The 25,698-nt window shown below is 46.0% G+C and overlaps 1 protein-coding gene across 3 annotated transcripts in view; it reads left to right on the top strand.

Annotated features, from left to right (window-relative positions):
* Nucleotides 1-24,935, top strand: part of ENTREP2 (endosomal transmembrane epsin interactor 2) — a 142,282-nt gene extending 117,347 nt beyond the window's left edge. For all 3 annotated transcript variants that reach the window (XM_072981539.2, XM_072981540.2, XM_072981541.2), the window contains exons 5-11: nucleotides 2,128-2,235; nucleotides 9,868-10,028; nucleotides 10,926-11,061; nucleotides 17,270-17,345; nucleotides 19,127-19,732; nucleotides 21,044-21,366; nucleotides 24,229-24,935. In XM_072981539.2, coding sequence (XP_072837640.2) covers nucleotides 2,128-2,235; nucleotides 9,868-10,028; nucleotides 10,926-11,061; nucleotides 17,270-17,345; nucleotides 19,127-19,732; nucleotides 21,044-21,366; nucleotides 24,229-24,411 — 1,593 coding nt within the window. In that variant the 3' untranslated portion in view covers nucleotides 24,412-24,935. The remainder of the gene's footprint in view (nucleotides 1-2,127; nucleotides 2,236-9,867; nucleotides 10,029-10,925; nucleotides 11,062-17,269; nucleotides 17,346-19,126; nucleotides 19,733-21,043; nucleotides 21,367-24,228) is intronic.
* Nucleotides 24,936-25,698: the final 763 nt, after the last annotated feature.

Below are 25,698 nucleotides of genomic sequence, written 5' to 3'. Positions count from 1 at the left end.
GGCTTGTGCTAAGCTGCTTTTCTAGTCCCCGGATCGTTGGCTGAGCTGATCCACTAGAGCAACCAAGGAAAATCTGCCTAGACCACCTCTTTCTGCTTCTTCCATCCAGACGACGTTCTGTGTCGCACAGCTGCCTACAGGAATTTGTTCGGGAGACGTGCTGTTTTTCCTGTTTTGATGCCATTGTCTTTTGTTGCTGCTGCTCTTGTTTTGGAAGTTGTTTATGAACTGCCTTGTGAGAAATAATATTTCCAGGTCTGGGGAAGGAGGAGGTAAAAGAATGAAGGATAAATACGTAAGAATGGCTTCTCTGACTCATGACACTCCGTTCAATGGGACCCGCTGAGCTGTTTTGTGGACTGTTTCTTGGCTGTGATCCATGGCCAACAGCCAACAGCATTCAGGCTGAAATGGGCAATGCCCTTTCTTTCCCTCCCCGTGCCAAGCCAAAAGTTTGTGGTCAGTTCATTGGCATAGCAGGAAATTTATTTCAGTAACTGGAGGTTTGGATTCTGCTGAGGTTTCTTTCTGCAGCTCCGACAACATATTAGTTAGGGGACTGGCAGAGGCTGTCCATCAATTCGGTTTTTTGTCTGTTTGGTTGCTTTTTTCATAGATTGAATTAGACAACGCGCCTGTCTCATCTAGTGTTGTCTTCTCTGACATGCAGTGGCCCTCCAGGATTTCCAGCAGAGAAGGATCCACGCATTCCTACCTGGCGATGCCCCCTGGGATTCTCTGAACTGGAGATTCTGGGTTTTGGACTTGATATCTTGAACATATACTCTACCACTGACACACTATGTGTTCATCTTGGCTTCAGCTGTTCAGAAAATGGAAGTCCTGATAAGTGTGGAAATTACCACTCAAGTCAAAATATGTACATAGTGCATTATCCTTGGTGTACATTTTTGGATGATGATCCCAGAATCTGTCGGTTGGTTGGTTGGTCGGTCGATCGTTTTGACTTCTCTACCACCCCATAGAGCACTCTCTGGGTGTTTTTCAATTTAATTTTGCAGGCTACAGATTGCCCCCAGGTACTCTTTTTACTGACCTTGGAAAGCAAGAATACTGAGTCAACCTTGGGCCCTTTGGGATCAAATTCAAGTTGTGAGCAGAGTCTTGACTGCAGTACTGTAATTTAGCCGCTGTGCCATGGGGCTCATCTAAAGCTGGTTGCTTTAGCAAAACATAATTTGTTACTCATATGGTCCCAGAGCAATTCGAGGGATCTGGCATGTTTGTCATTCAGAACAAGGTCAAATCAAAGAATCAAGCTAGATGTTAAGGGGAGTCATTACTAGATACAGGTAAGCCTCCAAGGTGCATGTCTCAGGAATAAGTCTTGCAAATTATGCCCATGTTTATCTTTCCGTAGCCAGTCAGAAAACAGAGTGCAGCCAAGGGCAGATACATAGGGAAAGAAAGCCATTGCTGTGAAAGGCACACATCTTTCGCCTTTTGGGCAACCACTTCTACAAAAAACATGATGAACTTACTTTGTTTCACCTTGGATCTCTCTTGTAACTGAGGTTGGGACTTTGGCACACAGCCAGCAAAAAGGCTGGGGTGAATATCCTTTCTGGATCGCTCCCCTGAATCCTCCCAGCTGTCTTCCTGGCTGGTCGGATCGTGGAAACTGCTTCTGCCTTTCTCAGGATCTGAACAAAGTTACAGATGGGGTGGGATGTTCAGCTCTGGGTTTTCCACGGCATGTTCCTCCTCCTAAGTTTGCCTTTAAGTATCCTTGAGACAGCCAGGAAAGTGTTCCTCTGTACTTGCCGACTGTAGTGACATAAAACAGGTAGAAAAAAGCTTTAATGAGCACTCTTGTGATTCCCGGTTGAATGGTTTTGACCCACCAATGCAAAGAGGTTGCATCTTTGTATTTTTCTTCTACTATTTTCTCTGCCTGTGGTTCCACCTTGGTTTCCGAGCTAGAAAGGGTTACGTGCAGGGTAAATTGGACAGGTCTAATGAAGACCCACATCAGCTAGATAGCCGTTGACACCGTTTATTACCCAATCTGCTAAAATAATGCCTTCAGCATCCATTGTCTGTCTTGCTGTGATAAGGAGTGACGTTCGGCTTCTCTCTCTCTCTCCCCCTCATTCTATTCTGCAGGACCTGCTGTTTAGCGTGTGTGCTCTCAATATCATCTCCACGATTGTCTGCGCTTTGGCAACTGCGATGTGTTGCATGCAGATGGTCTCCTCCGACGTTCTCCAAATGGTGAGTGAATTCCAATGAGGGGAACATCTAATTATATCTAATCTTCTCTTGCCTCGGTGTATCCATGCTGCGCGAGCAGGACTCTCAGCCAGGATGGAAGAGGGCTTGGGCTCCTGGAAGGAGGGGTGTTTTTAATCATCTTTCTAAGGCAGTGTCCCCGATGGCTGTGAATCTCTTGTGTTGCCTCTTCGGTCGGCACCATCCCCTTGTGGGGCCAGGTGTGGGGCCAGAAGGAGCTGTTGAAGGAGGAGAGGGTGCCTGGTGAGATCTGAGCCCTTTCATGAAGACCTTGCCCTCTCCCCAAATGCTTCTTCCCCTAAGAATCACAGTGGCCTCATTTTCAAGAGGTCAGACTAATTTGAAGCCTGGGTGGCTAGGAAAGCCCAGGTGAGATCAGGGTTAGGGTGCTGGACTAGGTTTCAGGAACGTATGGTTGAAATGTCTGCCCAGCCATGAAACTCATACGTTGACTTTGGACTGTTACGAGGATAAAGGGGTGGGTGGGAGAGGAAGAGTCGTGAGCTTTTTGGAGGAACGCTGGGGTATTAATAGAGAGAGCTAAGATAAGATTATTAGCCAGTGGCCATCAGACTGAGAGTTCTCACAAGGGTATTAATATAACAAGGAATTAAAGGAATGTCCTGCTTCAAACTTTCTTGGCCCAAACAACAGAAACATTCCAGCAGGAAGGGAGGTCCATTCTCTTAGTCCGTCGCAGTGAAAATCAGCAGAGGTTTCTATCCCTTGTTTGTTCCTCGTTTCACAGACAGACCCTTAGGGAATAAAGACTTTTCTTCCTCTGAATGTTTACTCGATATTTCTTCTGCTCCTTTTCTCCGCGTGGGACGTCCCAAGGCTGGATCATCGAAGCCCTTCTGGCTAAGCCCCCTTCCCATCCATTTTGTGGGGACTGTTTTTGGTCAAAGAGAGCTGGCGCAGAAAGCGGAGGGAAGGGAGAGGTTTACTCCTCAGCACTCTATGTGTTTCATTTTGTCGCTTGGATGGCACCCCTTTGTTAATGTATTTGTGGCTCTTCGCAGTTTAAAAGTGTTGAGCGGGAGCAGCCCTTTTGACTTATGGTTGATAGATACGGTATTATGCACAGGACATAAGCAGAGTTCTCTTTGACAATATCTACTTTGCATTATTTTTAATTGTAACGACAAAGTTATGCTAACTGGAGCCCAGTTCTGTGCACCACCCCCAAAGCACAAACCCCAGGATTTCCCACGAGGAAGCCATGACACTTATCGTGGTCCCAGAGCCTCGGCTTTTGTGCCTTGAGCTTGACCTCCCGAGTGGTCCATCCAAGCTGTTCCCCTCTCTTGAGGAAAATATCACCGTGCGTGTACCGCACCGTACGATCTCCATTCTGCTCTCGGCTGCCCTCAGCGGTGGTGGAGGAAGCTCTCCTACGGCCCCAGATGAAGGAAGAGCCAACGACCATGTTGGCCGACTTCCCTCCGTGAAATGGAGCAGGGGAACCCTTTGGTCCTTTAGCCTCAGATGGGAAAAGGTTTCCCGTTTGGCCTCGCCGGAATCCAAGGCTCAGTGACCTCCATGATCATCAAGGGACAGCAATTTTTTGTTCTAGTAAATTTGTTCCACCTTCTTCTTTCCCCCCTCCTGAAAGGTGTCATTCCACCCTCCCCTCCTGAATTCCAGACGTTCTCTTCCTTAGCAACACCAAAACGGGCGTTCAGCCTCGTCACAGCCATCAGATCTATTTACGGGCTTCGTGAGTCACCTTCAGCCTTTATGACTCAGAGTCGATTCTCTCCTCTTCCACGGCCAGCGCCCCGTTTGGGTGGAGATTCCTTAAATTATACATGGCCTCTTTGATGGCCTCAAGTGTCATTGTTTAAACACCTGAAGGGTTTGGAGATATGGGCCAAAGCAGGCGTTGCGCTCTTTGCCCTTGGCCTCCACTCAAAATTTGCCACGGACTTTGTACGTAGAGGATCGGTTTGAATGGATTTTCCAAGGCTCTGAGACGAAATAGTCTTTATCTCCCTCTCTTCTGACAGTTGCTCCTGCCCAATCTGTCCTCCAGCTCCGAAAAAACACCTGTCAAGATGGGAGGACCCGTAAAGCCCTCTTCAGCCATCCAAAAATACAGGTTAATTTGAAAGTATTAGCAGGGAAAGAATTTTAGCCCATCCCTGTCTCTGTGGAGACACGAGGACTGTCTGAAGAGAAACGCTTCCGCCAGGTGTGGAGAGTCTCCACATAGCTGGCGAGCCTTTCAGGTGATTCTACATAGAAGCGTAGAATCATCGTAGGATTGGAAAGGGACCCTGGAGGTCCTGTAGCCCAACCCCCTGGGGCCCAAGGCAGGAGATCTCATCCCATCCGGGACAAAGGGCTGTCCCATCTTTTCTTGAAAGCCTCCAGCGATTTTGCACCCACCACCTCGGGAGGCCAGCCTATAGAGCAGTACTTCTCCAAGCTGCCTGCAACCGTAGCGTCTCCCCTTCTGACCGTCCTCTTCCACGTGTGAGACAGAACTCTCTCCCTGCAGACCTTTCAAGCCATTCGTGGAACTTCCTTTCCGAGCAACCTCATTTTGAAAGCATTCATTCATCTGGATTGCAAAGTATATTTCTTTCTTTAAACTTAGAAGCTACCTTCCTTCCATGGCTGGATCTGAAGGGTTGTAGATACAAAAAGCTCATTGAAGCTTTCACAGCGCTGCAAGGGACAGGATGGTTGCAAGCTGTTCCTGCCCCCTTTTCCAGCAAGCTGGATATTCAATTTGCTGACCTCGGAAAGATGGAAGGTTAATCCTGTTGGGATTGAACGCAGGTTGTGAGTGGAGTGTTGACTGCAGTATTGCAGTTTAACCACAAGGCTTAATAATAATCCATGGTGGGTCTCATTAGGGCAGGTTGTCACCAAACAGCCTTTGGACACCTTCATCAACAGATCCTGAGCGCAGAGGATCAGAGCTCAGTGAGAAAACTCACAAGTGGGACCTGCAACAAAACTTTGTAGCACAGAACAGGGTGCCAGACCTTCGCTTCCATTCCCATTGGTGTCCTATTAGACAGCCAGGGGTCTGCTTCTTAGGTCTCTCGCTCTGGTTTTTATTTTCCCCTACAATTTCTTGGGACTTCTAAAAATCTTGGAGTTTCCCAGGGCCCCCAGTGGTGTTGCTTTGACTGAAAATGCAACAGCACTGGTGATGTGAATGTTGGAAATATGAGGGATGATGCCTGGCATTCACAAGGACCCTCCATCAGTCCTTGGCAACTTCAGTTAGAACCAGGGTGAGCAATATGTGTTTTGTGGGCTTCTAAGGCCCCAGGAGACTTTTTTTTTGCAGAGGGCATCCTCCAAATTGTACATAAAAATCGAGAAATGCACTCTTTGACATCTCAAGGAAAAAGCCCTCCCTTTAACATCCATTTATTGAATGAAAAAGCAAATCAAAGCGACTAGAGCCTTTCTGACTTTCCCCTTTCTTTCTCGATAATGAAATAATTAACATTACAACACAACTCCTTTCTTACAAATTTTCATGAACTTCAACAAACATTTCCCAAAGGGGAAAAAAAAGTGCATTAGGCGCATTAATCCTTTGTACAGATTTTAACTGAATTGTGTTTTACTTTATATTTAACCTGTTTATCGTTTTAGTATTCTCAGTTTTTTGGGGGCACAAATCCTTTTGCCTATGAAGATCATAATATATCTCTGCAGAATCTTGTATGTAAGATATTTGGGTTCTTCTCAGTTCCGTACATCAGGTTTACACTCATACCTCTCTGCTCCGTGTCTCGTTTTTCTCCTGCTTGGCTATCTAGCATTGCTGTGAGCATAAGCAATAGATCTCCACCCTTTCCATCCGGATCTGGGCCCGCCTGGAGACCCGCTACCTCTCAGCAAAACTTTGCTGTGCTTCCGCGCGCCTTTGTCCGTGTTTTGCATTTGAGCAAAAGAGGACCAGCCGTAGGCTTCTGGGAGGTCCTTCTAACACTCCCTTGACAAGATAGAGACCTCTTTTTAATTCGAGGCAGCCTCTCTGAGGCAGTAGAAAATCCTCAGGAGCCTGTCAAGGCGTTCGAGTAACCTTTTTACAAGGGTTATGGGTTTTTTGAAAGGTATCTAATTAAAAATTTATGGCCGAGCAGTGAACTTGGCGTCTGAGTGCATCGATGCCGGAAGCCAGCCGGCTTCTTTTAAAAGCCTGCAAGAAAGGTGAGCCCGGGTGCTCCATCAGCTGTCACTTCGGGTGGTCGGGTTTACATATGATCTCGATCCATTGTGCAGCTCGCCTTCAATTGCCAAGGCCTTCCGTTGGCTACAGGTTGTGCGTGCGTGCGTGTGTGTGTGTGTGTGTGTGTGTGTGAGTGTGTGAGTGTGTGAGTGTGTGTGTGTGCATGTTGCGGAGGTGCGACGTTTCCCTCCCATCCCTCTCTTGTCACTGATTTAGAGAAGCTCCTGTGAATAGTAGCAGGGAAAGCTTGTCAAAGATTGATGGCTTTGTTAACAGTTAGAAATGTTGAAATGACAACTTCACAAAAGAACCGCTTAATACAAGAGAAGACCCAAATTCCAAGGGAATTCCCCTATTCAAAGTATTTCCCCTTCTTCATTTGTCTTGTCTGCCAACTTTAATAAGGACGCATTTGCCACTTCAGAACTAATTACCATAATTGTCGTATTTCCGAGTGGTTTCTTGAAACTTCAGCTTCTTTGTAGGCTGTTTGAAAAAAAGCGAAACCTTCCTTTATGTGCTTACTTGTGGTCGTGTCTGGCATATTGACCTTCTCCGGGGAGTTATGGGGTGGTCATGGGTGGAAAGCAGTGTACACGTTTAGCTGGTTCATGTGTCAACGGATCCAAGAGGCAATCAAGGGTATGTCCATAGTCATAAGTTTTGACTTGTGCTGAAGGCACGTTACGAAAGCAGCAGAGTCATTATTTAAAAACAAGCCTGTTGCTTTTTAGTTCCATTTTCATCTTTTAATAACGAATCATAGAAAGAGTTGAAAGGGGCACCAAGGATCACCTGCTTCAAGCCTGAATGTCGGAGCTGATGGATGGTTGGGCAACCGATGGTTAAGAATCTCCACTGAAGGAAAATCAACCCCTTTCTAAGCAGCTCTTTATGTCAGAAGGTCTTCTTCATGTCTAGCCACCATCTCCTTTCTTCCTTTTCTCTTCGTTCATGTTCTGCTCGCTCGAGTAGTAGGAGTCTCCTTCTGTGAAAGCCCTGTAGCCATTCGAAAAGGGCTACCCAATCTCCTCCCAGCCTTCTCCAGGGTAAATACACCCCGGGTCCTTCAACCTTGCCTAACAAGACTTCAGTGTCCACCCCCTCTATCATCTTGGTCTCCCTTCTACGGATGCCGCTCCAGCTTGTTGGTGGTGCTGCAGGGAACTAAAGCTGAATAGAATAAATATATTGGTTGTTGTGGGGTTTTCGGGTTATAAATAGACTTCGGAAAACCAGAAAGCAGTATTTTAGAAGCAACACACAAATGCTACTTGTTACACTGAAAAAGTAACTCAACAGACTATCTTATTATGTTTTTTTTTAAATTATGTAGTTATGCCATGAATATCCCAGCCAAATGAATACACTACCTTTTCTAAAAAGATTACCTGTTACTTACACAGTTCTAAGGATCCGGTAGGAAGTAGCTCCCTGGGACTGTAATGAAAGACAGATCCAACTACAGATGGTGAATGTGTAAAGTACCACTGCAAAGTTAATGACCGGTAAAATTAGTTACCAGTCAGCCTGATATTGATCTGTGTGTATGTCTTGATTTCCTTCATTAAGATTTCCCCGCCCATGTTCCATGTGGGTTGGTTTTGGAGCTGCATGGCTGAAAAAAACTGCTTCTTGAAATTAGAACCAAATCCATTGAAATGGTTTCCATTCTCATCCATGGTGGGTAGTGACTGCCATGGGAGCTGGAGTCAACAGAGTCCAAAGGGGGAACAGAGAGCCACTGCTTGAAGGGAAATGGGCATTTCCCACCCCTGCTCAAATGGCATTTACTTGTTACCTGTGGGTAGTCTTTTCCCAAGGTTATCCCCCCACCCACCCCCTGCACTAGGTCCTCCCAGGCCATGACCCTCCAGGTAGCCACTCCAAGGGAGGCCAGGAGATCATCTACTAGAAGCAGGGCCTTCTCTGCTGTGGCTCCAATGCTTTGGAACCAACTGCCCATGGAGCTGCGCCCGGCTCCCTCCCTCCCAACTTTTAAAAGACTCTTGGAAAAGCATTCCTTTATAGAGAGGTCTCTTGGCAACCCTGCGTGATCTATTTTCCACTGCTTTATATGTCTACACACCTTGTGCTGCATTTTATTCTCACATTTCTGCCTTTTGATGTATATTAAGTGACTGCAAGTTTGTGCTTTATATGTAATGTCTTTTGTTGACTGTAAACCTCCCAGAGTAGTGCATTGCACTAATGGGGCGGTATGCAAATTTAAGAAAGAAAGATTAAATTTCTAAGTTGGTTGAATGGCAAACCAGTATGAAAAGTCAATACTTTTTAATTGCCAGGTATATTTGCCATAAAGCTTGGCCTTCTAGCTTTAATAGTTGAACTAGCCTTTTTCATTCAGAATAAGTATTTTAAAAGAAACCCAGACACTCTTGGTGTACCAAATGATATGGTGAATTTATAACTCTGTTAATACTTTGATTGGGATTTAATTTCACAGTGCTAGAGATTGGAACACAATCTTGGAGTGCAGGATTAAAGTTTCTTCTACCTCCTGCTGCTTAATCTTACGAAATACTTTCTTTTTAATGGCCACACACAATTTTTCTTCCAGGAGGAAGGTGATTGTGAACTTTCGTGACCCATTTATTTATTTTTTCCTGGCACTTTTGCCTTGGTGTAATTTAAGGGAATCGGTGTTAACATTGTGGAGCTTTGAGATAAGAAGATTGTCCGCTCTGGGCAATATTCTGTGGTTGAACCTGGAAGGGACTTTTTACAAGCCATGTAGTTACCTGCAAGACATTCACTGGGAGCAAAGCAAACGGCATGGTGAAGTTACATTTCAAAGGTAGCATAACAAGCGTGAACAAGGTTAACGAAGGGTGGAATTAGGAATGTCTTCTGGTTGCTTTTTCTAGGATAAAGAGGGTTTTTGGAATTTTTTAGGCACCACTGGAAAAGCATACTATGCAACTGAAACATGAAGTTGTCTTTATAGGAGGGAAAGAGGGAGACTCAGTAAGAGATGAGTTGATCTAACAAAGGAAGCCACAGCCTTGCAATTGCATGGTCTGGGCTGGGCTGTTGACAACAGGACTTTCTGGAGGTCACTAATTCATAGAGCCGTCATAAATTGGAAGCCACTTGATGGCACATTAAAAAAAATACAAATCCTCAGTCCTGTTGTATGGCATGGCATTGTGGACTTTATAGGCATGCCAAGCTTAAGCTTGATTTTTCTGTTCATGAGCTGAGAATACTGTCACGTTACTAAATTCCGCCATTCTATTATGGCTAGTAGTCATTAAAGGGAACCAGCATTCCTTCTAAAATGGTTCCAAAATGGTCGAGTGGATCTTTGTTTAAAAGCAAAACAAAGCTACCCAAAAATGCCGGCGACTTTCTCTGATGCCTCTTCCTTCCTTCTTTTCCTGATCCATCAGTTCCTGCCACAGAGGTCTCACTCTGCAAATCCAGACTGCATGACACTGCACGGAACTATCCTGCACCAGACTCTAGATTTTGATGAGTTCATCCCTCCCATCCCACCCCCACCCTACTACCCACCGGAATACACCTGTACACCTGTGGTCGAAGCGCAGAGGTGAGTGTTTCTGCCCGCCGGCTTTATGACTCCTGGTCTTTTTGGGGGGGGGGAGGCAAAGCACATCCTTCTGCTGCATGCCAGAGCCCCCCTATTCTGCCAAAATGCACAACATTGGGGGTGGGGAGGATGAAAAATAGCCCCCCCCCAAAAAAAAAACAGCAGTAGGGAAATTATGCTTCTAGGGAGATTTTTTTTCCCCTTCAAAATTAAAGTGCCCGTTAAATTGGCTTATATCTGCTTATGGGTAAGAAACAATGGTTTGAAAGGAAGGATTATATTTCTTTTATTTTTGCATAACCCCCAACAGTGTTTTTAACTGCCATCACTATAGAAATAAGCTTTAAAGAAAGCATTTCTCGCCAGCTGAGAAGCGGGAATGACTTCTTTGTGATGGTGCTTACTGTGTAGCTCGTTGGAGTCAGCTCTGTTGACAAGTGTGTATGTTTTTCACTCGCTTGTCCCCATGACAGTGTTTCTGGCCACGCTTCAGCCGTAGACCGAGCCAATGGGGATTCCCATTGATTTCACCGGACTGAATCCAATTAGTAATCCCAACTCAATGGAGCCATTGAATTTGTGGGGGTCTGTGTGCTGACTTAACCATTCAGCAGTCAGTGAGTCTGCTTAAGTTTGGACTGGAGGTGGCTTTTGGGCCGCTGGGTCTGTTCTAACTAAATCTGGACCCCATTCTTGTTGTTGTGGTGGATACTGTTATTGATCGTACTCTGCTCAGTTAATCAGGGCACATTATTATGTAAGTAAAATTCATCTGAATGCATCAAACTGATTAAAGACAGACATGAAAAGTGCAGTTATTATGCTTTTCATTGCTTTATCTTTAAGTACATATTTTTTTTTCCTAATCATCATTGTTCCTTTGGTTTTGTTTCAAAGGGGGCTCCATCTGGACTTCCCCCATTCGCCCTTCAGTACTTTGTATGAAGTGGCCATCAACAGCCCCGGGATCCTCTATCCGACGGAGCTGCCCCCTCCCTACGAAGCAGTGGTTGGACAGACCCCTGCAAGCCAGGTAAGAGAAGGGTGGAAGTGGGGAATTTGCAAACATAACCGGTGCTGTATCACACAGGGATGATTTCCTCCACTCCAGACTCTTTGTGATCCCACTGGCATCAGAGAGACATCCCTCCAAGGGCTAGGTAACGTGTGACACCCCCCGTCCCCCAGCCATCCAGAAGTTGCTTATACTTGGTTGTTTGCTTATGCATCATTGGACTATTTCAGCAACGTGGAGAGGGGGGATCTGCTGCTTGGGTAACAGCCTATCCTCCATATAACTTTACTCAGGCTTCATGCTCTGGAGAGGACACTCCTCAATTCAGAGCATGTTACCATAGTCTCTCGAGACTGAAGGATGCCTATGATGATGATGAACTCTCTCAACAGAGATGTAAGGGATACCCACCCCAAGTGATACTTACAAGGTACCAGCAGATTTGATCATTCAAAAGGGGCCAAATGTGGTGTGATTCATAGGTCTCCTCACTTCCCCATGGAGTATCACTCTCACTGCAGGGGGAATGTGCCTGAACCGTATGAGCAGAGCTGAATGCATGGGTCTCTTTCACTTAGTTGTCAGTCCGAACCTACATTTTCAAAATCAATCAACACTCCCCCTGCCCCAAAAGCAGCCATGACAGAAGACTATTTGACTGTAAGCCTCGTTCATCAGCTTCACAGAGGATGTAGGTTTTCCGAGTGTTGGTTTTCTTTTCTCGTTGCGCTATGACCAATTCAGCCTTCTCCCTATCTAGGTTTTGGAGGGTACAACTGGAGGATTGAGCCTGTAGTTTCCAAAAAGGTATCTCCGATTTGGTGGGCAAAGTCAGATCCAAAAGTGTAAATTAATCATTCTTGCCTCACCCGTTTGGATCGGGCCATCTAAACTGTAAATGCAGTATGTCTCGAAAAAGTCGTTATTCCCTAATGCTTTGAGATGCAGAGGACCCGAGGGGCAGCAGGTGGCTCCGCTTTTGCTGGGGGGCGATGAACTAGCTCTTGGCCTTTGTGTGACCCCTTCATGAGCTCTCCAGGGTGCTGAACCTCTTCCAAAAATAGACTCAGCCCTGGGGATGGCTCAAGCGAAAACCCATGAGTCCATTTACCGCTCCATTGAACTTGGAGTCACCAGATGCTCACCTTAATATTCTCAAAAATGGTTCTAGTTTTTAAGCTTTGAGCAACAAAGATTAAGAAGGTAGCCAGCGACAGCCCAAGACATTTTCTGTGCCTGCCAGAAGGAAAGGATGAGCTTCGCAGCTCCATTGTGCCTGTGGGAAAGGACAAGGTCTCCTCCTTTAATTTCCCCGTACAGAAACCAGCTGGATTAGCAGTTGCATCTCATTTCAACACTCATTTCAGCAGTATTCACAACAAGACATGAGGAAATGGGATAGTTTTAGGAAAAGCCAGAAGGCTGAGAAAGAACGTTTAGGGGATTGAATTGCTGTCCTTCAGCATTTCTCACCTGAGGCCCTTGCGCCACTCCGCCTAACGGATAGGGGCCCGTAGAGCTGCAATTTTTCTTATGCCCTACTTAAATTTTGCATTTTATATAAGATTCTTAAAAGTTGCAGCTAAAATTGCTTTTATGAGGATTACGGGTTATTTTTAAATGTGCTGAATTTTATGGCTCAGCATCTTAAGCGGTTTAATCAGTCAAAGTCTTAATTAGTTTAAGTGGTAGAGGAATCCAGTGGTGCCAAGATGGGAAGGCAACTTTTTTTTTTAAAAAAAGAATTTTAAATCTGTTTGGATTCTACTTTGTTTCTTTGATGAAATAAAAAGGAGGGGGATCATGGTGGGTCTTCCATCAAATTTTGAAATGGATGCAAAGGAATTATTTCCAAAGTGGTGAAACATACATATATTTCCCCTGCTTCCAAAATCAGAAGCATTTGCCAGCATTTAATCTAATTTATTCTCTCTCTTTTATCTATGTATCATTTATTATTTTCGGTATGGTTTGTTAATAATTGATGTTTTTGGCTTTATATTATTTTAATTGTATATATGCTGATGTTAGCCGCTCAGAGTGGTATAAATATACCAGCTGGGCGGGATATAAATCAAATAAATAAATAAATAAATAAATAAATAAATAAATAAAGAGCTTCCTGCTACCAAGGATGCTGAAAGCCAATAAGTGCTCGTGTTACCTATACAATGAAGCCTATAAAGCATTCAGTTTAAAAGGGTACATTGGATATATTTTCAGTGGTTTTCGACCTTTGGACTACCAGACATTTTGAACTTAAGCTTCCAGAAGCCCCAGCAAGCAAAGCCATATATGTATAAAGGATTCTGGGATTTGAAATCTAAAAGATCGGGGGGGGGGGGCAACTAGCTTCTACATCAAAAAACTTCACAGGTTTAACTTCAAAGTAAAAGCTTTAATATAACAATAAAAGATCAAGCTTTCCACAAGGAAAACATGTCCTCATCTCCAGGATTGCAAACAGCATTCTAACTACATTGCATACGGTGATATAATATTCAGTGTGACTGCAACACAAAACATTCTAGGTGTTGTTGTTTAGTCATTTAGTTGTGTCCGACTCTTCGTGACCCCATGGACCAGAGCACGCCTGGCCCTCCTGTCTTCCACTTCCTCCCGGAGTTTGGTCAAATTCATGTTGGTCGTTTCGATGACACTGTCCATCCATCTCATCCTCTGTCGTCCCCTTCTCTCCACTTGCCTTCACCCTTTCCCAACATCAGGGTCTTTTCCAGGGAGCCTTCTCTTCTCATGAGATGGCCGAAGTATTGGAGGCTCAGCTTCAGGATCTGTCCTTCCAGTGAGCACTCAGGGTTGATTTCCTTGAGAATGGATAGGTTTGTTCTCCTTGCAGTCCACAATTCAAAAGCATCCATTCTTCGGCAGTCAGCCTTCTTTATGGTCCAGCAATCATTCCCATACAACACCACTGGAAAAACCATAGCTTTGGCTATGCGGACCTTTGTCGGCAAGGTGATGTCTCTGCTTTTTAAGATGCTGTTGAGGTTTGTCATCGCTTTCCTCCCAAGAAGCAGGCATCTTTTAATTTCGAGGCTGCTATCTCCATCTGCAGTGATCATGGAGCCCAAGAAAGTAAAATCTGTCACTGCCTCCATAGCTTCCCCTTCTATTTCCCAGGAGGGGAAGGGACCAGTGGCCATGATCTTAGCTTTTTTGATGTTGAGCTTCAGACCATTTTTGGCGCTCTCCTCTTTCAAGGGAGGAAAGAGGTTTGGCCACTCACCCTTCACTTCTGTCCCGTATTGTCCTCTCAGCCCACTAAGTTGGCGGAAAGAGAAGAAAAACAAAACCGAAGGTTGCAGCCAGTTAGGAAACTAAGCGAGACTTTTCAAGAGCGAGTAATTACAGGGCGATGTAAGAGCTGCTGGGAACCATTATCCAATTTACAACGCCTTGTCAATGCTCCTGGCAAGGAGTGTCACTTATATATATTTGTGCCAATTAACATTTGAAAGCTTTTCTGACGAAGGAACGCAACTGCTTTTAACCAGCGCAGGAAGCGTTGGCGCTGGCTGTTTCTTCAGGAGATGATCGTCCGCCAGCGTCCAAGAGCCGCCAGTGATTTCTGCCATGCTAGTTTTCACAGTTTGCTTTCTTGGCCGTGAAGGGCTTTTGATGCGCTGAAAGAAGGGCTCAGTGACAGCAAGCGTAAATAACGGTGAAAGGCTGCAAAAACACAAAAACACAACTCTTCCCCGCCCCCCCAAGCTGTGACAAAGGACTTCCTTTCAATGTGCCTCCCATCACGACAAGCCAGCCCGCGAGCAAAGGGCTGCTCTCCCCCACCACCTCTTGCTCTTTGGAAGGAGTGCCAGTGGGAGCACCACAAAGCAGTATCATCATCCTTCGTACTTTTTTCCAGAGGTTGCTCATCATCATAGAATAGTTGAATTGGAAGGGGGCCTCGAACCCAAAGCAGATCTGACAGAGTGGGGGTCCCGTTTCCTCTTGCAGGCCTCCAGCGTTGGAGCGCTCACCCCCTCAGCGGTTCCCTTGTCACACTGCTCTCGTGGTTAAGAAATTTTTCCTGATATTCTGCCAAAATCTGGCTTCCTTTGACGTGAGCCCATTGTTGCATATCCTACACTCTTGAGATGATCGAGAACAGATCCTGCCCCTCCTCTGCAGGGGAGTCTTTCAAGTCTTTGAAAAGTGCTGCCCCCTGTCTTCTTTTCTGAAGGCTAACCATGTCCAGTTCTTCCAGCCTTTCCTCAGATCATCCCCTGACCATCCTCGTTGCCTTCTTCTGACCGTTCTGTCTTCAGAAGCAGCCATTGTAAACATTCAACCCAATTCCCAAGGCCCTTTGCAGGCAGTATGTTTTTATTCCCTTCTTTCCTCATTTATTTTGACTTGAATTATCACCTCTGACAACCTCTCCTTTTCATTTCACGCTGCGTGGCCAAAGTATTCTAGCTCCTTCCATTTTATACGTTTTATGGGTTCATGGTCCTTTATTCATCTGCTTTACTACTTCTTCACTGACCACTTTCTTGGTCCTATAAATTCTTAGTGCCTGTGATAAATCCACATTTTGAATATTTCTCTCTTTATTTTCTAAACTTCCGTATATTGAAGTTTGTGATTCCGTACCATAAAGGACGACAGAACACATCACATCATACAATGCCCATTCTCAGATATAATGTTTACATGGTGCATTTCATTCTTCTAACACATCTAGAAAGGTGTTACTTACACTTTTTGAAATGCAGCTTCAGCACGCCCTTAATGTCTGACTTCTAGGTTCCATCACAGAATATTGACCAGCGCTGACAGATCTCCTTATCTTAAAGCTCCAGTGCTTACACAATGTCTGCAAATCGTATCAGTGGCAATAGACCCACATTTCGAAGGTTTCCGCCTTTTTCATATCAGCCTGTATTAACAGCACCAAGAATAAGGGTGAATATTGCAGATGATGGGTGGAGAGGATGATCCAAGCCATGCAGCACCAGGCATTGATCTTGTTGCAGTACTGCCTACCCTCCCATGGAAAACTTCACTGCTCCAAGAGTGAGTGGATGAATGCTTCTTCAGCTTCCCCCATCTCTCGGGGGAGTGCAAGCCAGCAGTCAAGTCTTGGTTTACAGCACTGCTTCCCCACCGGGGCTCCCCAGTTGTTCTAGGACTACAACTCCCAGAAATCCTGACCAGCCCAGCTCGTGGTGAAGGCTTCTGAGAGTTTTAGTCCAAGAACATCTGGGGACCCAAAGTTGGGAACCACTGATATAACCAGCCAATAATTCATGCCTTTGGAATCCGTTGGCCTTCTCCCGTTCATGTCCCAAGCACTATAAGGGGAGGGAGGGCAGCAGAAGCTTCTAACACAGTGGTGTCCAACCTTGGCCCTCCAGATGTTCTTAGACTACAACTCCCAGAAGCCTTCACCACCACCTCTGCTGGCCAGGATTTCTGGTAGTTGAAGTCCAAGAACATCTGGAAGGCCAAGGTTGGACACCACTGTTCTAACACATACCGTCAGGTTCCTCAAGGCCTCACGATCTATTTCAAAAACATGGTGTGATTTCTGGAATGTATTCTGTGAATGCATTTTCCATCTCCAAAGGCTATTTTTGTTTAGTAATAACACTCAGCCGGGATGGGGACTTGAGTTGTGGGACACATTGTCAAGGGGGAGTTAAATCGGACCCAAAGATTTGCCAACATGCAATAAAAGGAAATAAGGTTCTGCTAATACCCTCAGATGCAGTCGAAAGTTTATCCTTTGTCTTCTCCCCGTCATATCGGTGACTGTAACTTTAGCCAAGCCCTTCAGGATTTTGGGTGCGTGTGTGTGTCTTAATACCTCCGCCCCCCCGGTCCAGTCCCAGTACATTCCCAGTGCCACCATTTTGCTTCTGTTTCTGGCAAAGCTCTGTCTGGGACTCAGCTTTTGGCTGCTACCCAAGAAGGTCCAGATCTTGCCTGGGGGATGTTGGGTGCTGTAGTTGCAAAAGTATCTTTTCTCCTAATCTCTGGGAAGGGAGCCTTCCAGCCTGTCTCCAGGAAAGTTGAAAACATTTTCTGGTTTCTTTTTCCCCAGAAATTGCCGGGCTGTGTGTGTTTGTGTGTGTGTGTGGGGGGGGGGGGGGCGGGAATTGCAAAAACCAGAATACAGATTGGAGGCGCTTGTTTTTAAAGAAGAAACTTAGCATAACTTTTAAAAGGCGATCGCTCTTTTCATTTATATCGGTTCTAGGTCACAGCAATGGACCAGCAAGCCACTGAGACCAGCCTGGTGGAGAGGAGCACCACAGCAGGCTTTAGCAGTCAAGGTAATCTGAGCAATGCCCATTTGCTTGCCTCAGGCTAAATTTGTAAAAGCGTTGAAGTGGAAGGGAACCCCAGAGGTCACCTAGTCCAGCCCCCTGCCCTGTGGGAAGTCAATACAGAAGCATCCCTAGCAGATGTAGAAGCGTTGAATACCAGCAGAATTGATTGGTAGTAGATCCAGAAGAGACCAAAGGGATTTTTTTTTCTTAAACCAGCATAGAATTAATTGGCCGAATGTGAGGTCTCAGAGATAACTTTAAAGAAGCATTAGTTGTGTAGGAGAAACCTGTTAAAGGCTGCACCAAAACTTAAAGACAGTCACAAATCAAACAGATGGGGATGTATATCCTAAACGCAAGGAGAGACCTCTTAGCATCGAAAAGAAAAGGGTTTGGGGGTGTTCTGGGATGTTTTTATGAGCTCTTGTTATGTGGTTGGTGTATTTTTCCTCTATTGGCCTTTCTCTACATGTTCTATAGCCCGCTTCGTTATCCTAGCTGATTTTATTTATCTTAGGAATTTCATTGCATGCCCCCCGATGAAGGCTTCCACAAAACATGCTTGGTTACACAGCAACTTTACCGTAGCAACTATGGTATATTTTTGCATGTGTTTGTTCTGTTTTGGATTCTGATTCTTCGTGATACATTCTCGAGCAGTAGGGCTTACTTCCGATGAAGCCAATGCGTCTTTCCTCATGATTGGGCTTTCAGCTCCCAGTCAAAGCAGAGAAGAACAGAACTTATTATTAGAAATGAAGACTCGGAAAGGCCAGGAATATTCCCCTCTTTCCTGTTGCATCAAGTCAAGATCTTTAGCTCTTTAAAGTACATGGCAAGAAAAATGTCATATATCAAAATACAGGGTTTCAAAAAAATTTTAGCAGGCTATCTGTCCTGTTCTTATCCAGACTTCCTGCAGGTATGGGGAACATGTTTTCAGATATGGAAAATAGCTTAGCATTTTCAATGGCCTCTTCTTCTAGGAATCAAACGAATAACCCTCAGAGATGGTCTATTGCTCCATTGTTGTTTTTGTTTTTCTTCCAAGGCTGATCCCCGAAATCAGGACGGCTCAATAAAAATTAATTTTTTTATCACTTTTGCTCATTAATTTTCTTGACAGGACAGGGGACGGGGGAAAGAGAAGATCCCATACATTCATTTGTCTAGGTATCTCTGTCGCCTTTTCGCCTTTAAGCTCGGGCCCCATCAGGTATCTCAGCTGACAGCAAAGGGTCTCCTCTTTATCTTGTCATAACATGCGTGATCCATATCCTGAGTTGATCTGCCGTCTTGGCAGATGGCTTATGTACATGACATGTTTTATTAATAGCCCAGGATAGCTCTCTGCCGTTATGCTAGGCTTCTCTGGGTGAGGGTGTTAAATAGCTAAGACTTGTGACTGCAACTTAACTGGCCCATCGTCTCCCAAACAAGAGCGGTTGGGATGTTTCTGACCTCAAATGTCGTCGGAGAATCCCTGACATAAATGCCTCCAGACTGGTATCTGGTTCAGGTTAGATGGCAGCTGAAAGGTTTCAGTCTGTAACGCCTCACTATTCAGTGACAGGAAATTTAGCAACACTTGAGGAAACCGCAAGGGGCAGCTACTTGCCCTTAAGCCTCGTCAGAAGGCCCAGTGGGGAATCAAACTCCCAACCTTTGGCTCTGCAGCCAGATGCCCAAACCGCTGTGTTTTACGTGAAGGACTGGGCCTTTTGGAGTAACTTGATAAACCAGGAGGATGTTCAGTAATGCCATGGCAACCATCTGCCTTCCAGGTTTGATGGAGAGCACTTCCCAGATGACCTCTGAAGCTGCCGACATGCTTGGTCATCACACCAACTCCTCAGACGATCTTTCGTCTCTGGGAGTCCTGGAGTCCCTCCGGTCAGTTGACTTGTCGTCGTACGCCACGACCCGCAAAGGAGCATCGAATCGGAGTTGTTCCAGTTTGGACTACAGCGTCCACTGCGGGTTGCGTAAGACTCATTCTCCGTGTTCTGTGGAGGATGAGACGGGCGGCTGCCACAGCCAGTCCTGCATGGAAACAGACAGGGGGTCCCACGACCAGGAGTATGGGACACGTTCTCCTAGCCAGTCATCGGACTCTTCCCCAGAGACCTTTGGAGCCGCCGAAAGGTACACCCATGGCTTAGCTCAAGCAAGGACAGCCCTGCCCCCACCCAAGCCATGGAAGACGTGCTGTGGGTTCTTCAGCCAGACAGCGGCCCCACAGACTTACCACACCAGCTTTTTAGTGCCTGAACACAGTTTGCCCCTCGGCTGCCCTGAGAAGATGGTGCAACAGCGCTCGAGGAAAACAAGGCTGTCCCATATTGTCCGATCCACTAGTGATCCTTTGTCATGTTCATCAAGGGCAGAAGGTAAAGAGCATTTCAAAAATGGAAAGGGGGGGGAAAGGATAGTTTGGCATCTTAATTTTCAAGGGGAGTTTGCAGTATCACTGGTTATTTTACACCAAGCGCATTACTATCATGTTGTCTTTGCCCAAGGTCAGTAATTTGTCGTGCTGCGTGTTATTAATACGTTGTGCTACCATAACTAACAAGCCAGAAAAATGCAAGGGAGTGCTCTTTGGTTCCCCTTAGTGGCCAGTTCTGCTATTGCACCTTGAAGATACAAAAAGACAAAACAGAAGAACACTCCTGTTGCCATTTATGATTGATTAATCTTGGAAAAGGAAACTTTGGGGAGTAACTAGAAAAATGGTATTGTGCCAGAAAGAGCGACTTGTAATAAAATTACTATGTTGCTCTTGTTAGCTTAGTTCCACCCTTGTGACCCAAAAAATAGAGAGTTACTCTGTTACAGGTAACTTTGCTGCTCGTAACTGGTTACAAGTGGGGTCTTGACTTATGAACGGCTCGACATACAAACGTTTCGACTTACGAACCGCTCTCATTAGGAATATATGGACTCGACTTACGAACTTAGATTCGAGTTACGAACTCTTTTTTTCCCTTTTTTTAAAGCTAAGTCATCTTAGGTTAAAAGGAAAAAAATATCCCCCTCTAGTGGCAGAAGGCGGAATAGCAGCTTCCCATTAGTTTCTATGGACGAAAAGAGCAGATATGGATTAAATGGTTTTCAATGCATTCCTATGGGAAATGCAGATTCGATTTAAGAACTTTTCGACCTGAGAACTGCCTTCCAATACGGATTAAGTTCGTAAGTCGAGACCCCACTGTACTTCCAAGGTTCCACTGTACACCCTGTAATTTCACTGGGGAAACTAATCATGTGTTACGTATACTAGACTAACATTTTGCAAGGCTATTTTAATTACTGCGTTTGAAATATTACACAATCACATTACAGGGTAAGCTCCATTTTTTGGTTGGCCTTGTAAAGGTATTATTTACGACTGTGGGAGCTTAACCATAGCACCAGTAGTTACAGTAATAACCACAGCAGGAAAAAAGGTGACAATAATAACTCTTGAAACAGTCCTGTCTACAGCCCCTCATGCTAACAATTTAAGATGTGCTGACTTGTGTTTTTAAAATTCTGGGAATTGTAGTTCCTTGAACACAGATCCGCGCTCCTGCATTCGTAGCCAAGTGACCGGCCCCCAAGAGGTGTTTGCCTAGCTTATACGGCCTCGAAAATAAGTTACCATCTTTTAAAGCTCCCTTTCTCCCTTCCCTTCCCTTCCCTCTCCCTTTTATTTTTAGTTCCTGTCTCTGCTGCTCACGTGGCTGCCTCTGCTTGTCAGGATGCTGGAAACCTCCTCTCCCCAAAGCCGAGGCGCCTCCCGAACGCTGAGCTCTCCCGGAAGCCCAAGGCGCTGCAGGCCGTGTGCAAGGAGCGGCCCCACTCTTTGGTGGACCTCCAGGCCTACAAGGATCACAAGATCCTGGTGGCCAAGTTTTTGGAACACTCTAACTGCAACCTGCCTCCCGAGGTGCGCCACGTGGTCAACAGCATCCGGTCGGTCATCAAGTCAGACGAGCGGCACATGGATGAGGCTGTCTTTAGTGCCAACGTCATCGACCAGGTGGGTGGCTTTCCAGGGGTGCTCTGGAGCAGGGGAGGGCATGAAGCAGAGTTGGTTGATTAAAAAAACCCACACACAACACAACTGGGGGGGAGGGGGGGAGAAACGCAACGTGATGTTTCACCACCACCTGCGTCTGACGCCAGTTTTAGTGCCATGGCTGCATTTTGTAGTCCAGCGGTTAAACTGCAGCGCTGCAGCCAAAACTCCACTCCAGACCCAGGTTCAATCCCACTTAGCTGGCTCGAGGTCCACTCAGCCTTCTATCCTTCTGATGTCATTAAATTGAGTACCCAGCTCACTTGGGGGGGGGAGAGGGAAACCAATGTATAGCCTGCATAACTAAATTGCAAACTGTCCAGAGAGTGCTTTAAGATCTATGGGGCAGCAGTGGCACACTTCGCTTCGCTTCTTAGGAAAAGCTGGGATTTGTGAGGTCCTTAGAATTGTCAGCAGTAGTTCAGAAGAGGGCACTAAAGCAATCTCTCAGTGAGTCCCAAGTCCCTTAGTGAACCACCGAATGGAGCCACAGCAGTTCAAGTGGGATCAAGCGGCTCTAATTACGTCGTTCAGATACACCCACTGAATATCAGTCCCTGGAGAACAACAGGAGGAGAGGCTGTTGTACTCCTGGCCTTCTTGTAGGTCTTCCGGAGTCAGGGTGGAAGCACTCACTCCGTTGCTTGTTCGTTTGGACTGTCTCGATAGGAGGCGACACCTTAGCAAGGAATTTCTGAACCACGCAAGATGCTTTGCTTTTAGAACCAGAGGAGAGGGAGGTTTGTTGGTCCCATTTGAATTTTCTGAAAAACATCTGTGTGCATAACTATCATCTTTTTCCTTTGAGAAGCAAAGTGTACACATGCACACACTCATCAACACACAGAGAGAGACACACACAATGTCAGCATCATTCTAAAAGATGAAAGCAACCCATCCATGTCCTAATACTTCAGAGTCCATGAAATAAAGCAGCCCCTCTGTAGGTGTCTGGTGCAAATACTGTTCTGACAGATGGGGAACCTCTTTTGCCGAGACTGAAGGATGAGATCTTGCCCTGTTGCGGATGAAGAAGAATTTTAAAAAACATGTGGTCTTGTTGTATGCGAACAGGAGGTGCGAGGAGGTGCCTCCCTCCCCCAGAGGTACCTGCTGGGTCACTGTGGAAAAGCACGAGGGGTGGAAGAGACTGCACCCAAGTTCTGCTCCACGGAGGCTTGTGCATGTTTTGGTACAGCACCTCTGGGTGACTTCCACAGGGCAGGGGCTACCCTTGGTGACTCCTGGGGCTGCTCTTTTCTCTGCCCAGCTTGCCGATTCTCTGCACCTTGGGAACGGCCACCAAGTTGCCTTCCCCATCATCCTCATCAGCAATATAAGCAACTCTCTGCCCTTCCAGAAGGTGTCGTTATGTCCTTTTGCATGGCACAGGGGTTGGCTGGGAACCTTTGCACAGAACAAGGTTTCTGGGTCTTTCCTCCCACCTCTTAGTGTTCCCCCACCTTCAGTTCCCTTTTACCATGGTGTAGGCGCACTTGGAAACACTCGCATAGCGTAGATAATGCCTGGTTCCTTCTAGTCCATTTCGTCTGCTCCTGCCTACCATGCTGGGAGATGCCTCTCTTGGTTGCAGCGATAGGAGAATACCAACTGCCTAAAACTAAACAAGTATCTATCACTCTTCAAGTCCAACCCTATTGTTAGGCAAGAGCTTCAGGTGGTGCATTTTGTACGTCATGAAGGGGCTGGTAATAGTTATTTAGGAGGGGTTTCTTATTATTATTATTTTTTCTTTACTGCTAGAGAAGAGGAAAAGCATTTCCAAAATAATCATCTTAGAACTGCAGAACTAGAAGGAACTCTATGGATCATTGATTCCAGCCCCTGTTAAGGAGTCCCCGGGGGGTGGGGGTGGGGCGGAATCAAACTCCCAACCTCTGGCTCCACAGCTAGAGATTTAAACCACTGAGCTATCCTTTGGATAGTGGCGGGCACCTTGAGTGGGAATTTAGAACATGTGCTGCTCTGCCTCAGGCAGTGAAATGTTTGGGCCCTGCCTTATGGCACTCAGCTCCTGTCTTGTTTGGCTCCAAAGCCCTGGTTTTTCTTAATGGAAATCTGTCTTTTGTCAAGATGCTGTCACCCAGCCATTGACCAGTGCGGAGGCTTTGTTTTCGTGAAGAAATGGAGGCTTAACCCTTTCCCACAAATCAGGTGCTTGTCTTAGGCCAAGGAGACCCTTTAGAAAACAGTGGGGTTTTTTAGTCATACAGTCATGCCCCGCTTAACGATTGCCTCGCTTAACGAGGAAATCACTTTACGATGAGGTTTTTGCACTTGCGATTGCGATTGCACAACGATGGTTTAAATGGGGGAATTTCACTTAGCGACGATTGGTTCCCTGCTTTGGGAACCAATTTTCACTTTACGCTGAACAGCAAACAGCTGGTCATCAGGTTTCAAAATGGCCACCAGCTGAAGAAAATGGCCCCCCGCTGTTTTCTAGGACAGATTCTTCGCTTTACAGGCAGTGAAAATGGCCGCCGTATAGAGGATCTTTGCTGGACGAGCAGCTGTTCAGCCCATTGGAACACATTAACCGGGTTTTAATGTGTTTCAATGGTTTTTTAAAAATTTCGTTTGATGATGTTTTCGCTCTAAGCGATTTCGCTGGAACGAATTAACATCACCAAGCGAGGCACCACTGTACTTACATAGATAGCTACCCAAAGTTCAAGGCTGCTCTGTGGATCCGTTCACAAACCCCCTGCACGTATGCTCTCTTGCTTGTGTGTGTGTGTGAAATCTTTGTCTGTCACGTGTTCTTCCTTGTCTTCTTCCTCCCACCTCCTGCCCTGCCAGGTGATCACCAGCTCTCAGCAGGTGGATACCTCAAGAAAGCGACGTCAGGAAGACCTCCACCTGCAGAGCTGTGGGGCGCTGAGTTCCCCTGTGGCCTTCTTACACAGGGCCTCCGTCGCCCACCGTTTAGAGAGGGGGCGGCCCCACAGTTTCATTGGAGTCTGCCGAGAGACCATCCTTTGACAGGAAGAGACCCACAAACACCCCCACCTGGCTCCACCAAGGAATGAATTACAAGCTCCACTGGAGAGACCTTTAAAAAGACCGGGCAACTCATATGGAGGATGATGCCAAGGGTCTGTGGGCTTGAGGGGAGAAGCTGGAGGCCAACCCAGTCCAGCAAACACCCTGAGGGAGTCTTCCTCTCAAAGTTCTCTCTGTGTTCAATATCTCAACGCCTTGGTTTTCAGGCACGGCATCATCCAGCGGCACGTTTTGCGGGGCGGGGGGAGTTGAAAAATAAAGCGAAGCAAGGACGCTGGCTACCGCATACATTGTCCCCACACTAACGAGCCTTTTTTTCCGAACATTCTTGATGAGATACGCTTGTGAGGGAGGGTGAGGGGGTGGAAAAAACAACTCTCTTGACTGAACCATGAGGACCCTACGACACACCGTAGAAGTTGTGTTTTCTCCGCTGTACCTCAGACGTGTTTTAACTGAAGCTGAACAGTGTTTTATTAATAAAAGAAAAAGGTATTTCTGGGCTTTTGCATCTTCTAGGATTGGTTTTTCTCCTGTCAGTGGATGGGTTGTTGTTTTTCTAAGTGCATTTTTTTTTAGGGGTGGGTAAGAAAGCTTTGTTTGTTGTCTAGATTACAGAGTTTTTTGGCTGTGTGGTTGTCCTGTGTTGACATCCGCTGTGCTCCCTTTTGAAACAACATTCTAGAGGCTGACGTTTGCTCCGAGTGCTTGTCTGGGAACCTTCCCTTCCCTCAGGAACTTCACTCATGTGATTGCTGCATCGTGGGGGCATATCTGTGGTAGCTTCCTTTCCTTCCGCACACTATATTTTATGGGAATTGTCTTGAGGAAGATTATGTATTTATAAAGGCGGCTGGCTTTTGGTGTGAAATGTTCACAACCTGGAGATCCTGTTAAGATCCCCAAGTAAGGGTGGAATGGAACATTTAGGAATAGGTACATCCCTTGACAGCAGCGTTTCCACACTCCCAGCCCCCACAGCATGTTTTCTGAAGAGAGAAAATGACCAGGTACCCAGACTTGGCCGAAAAGCCCCTCCGACACAAAACGGACCCTTCAATCTTCTCTTCTTTGATTTTGTTTGAACTTCTGTTCATCCTCTTACATTACTTTGATTGCTTTTCGTAGCCTTGAAGACTTGGTTTCAAGAGAAATGTTAGGGTTGGGGAATCCATACGGTTGGCCTTTTTTCACAGTGGCGTTGTCTAGTTGTTGAGCAGAGCGACGTGTTCTGGAGCGCCAAAATAAGGTCCTCCCGGTTGGGCA

Source organism: Pogona vitticeps, chromosome 12 (genome assembly GCF_051106095.1).
Source record: "Pogona vitticeps strain Pit_001003342236 chromosome 12, PviZW2.1, whole genome shotgun sequence".
In the NCBI taxonomy this organism is placed as follows: Eukaryota; Metazoa; Chordata; class Lepidosauria; order Squamata; family Agamidae; genus Pogona; species Pogona vitticeps.
The sequence above is the reverse complement of the archived record's forward strand: the minus strand, read 5'-3'. Positions and strand labels throughout refer to the sequence as shown.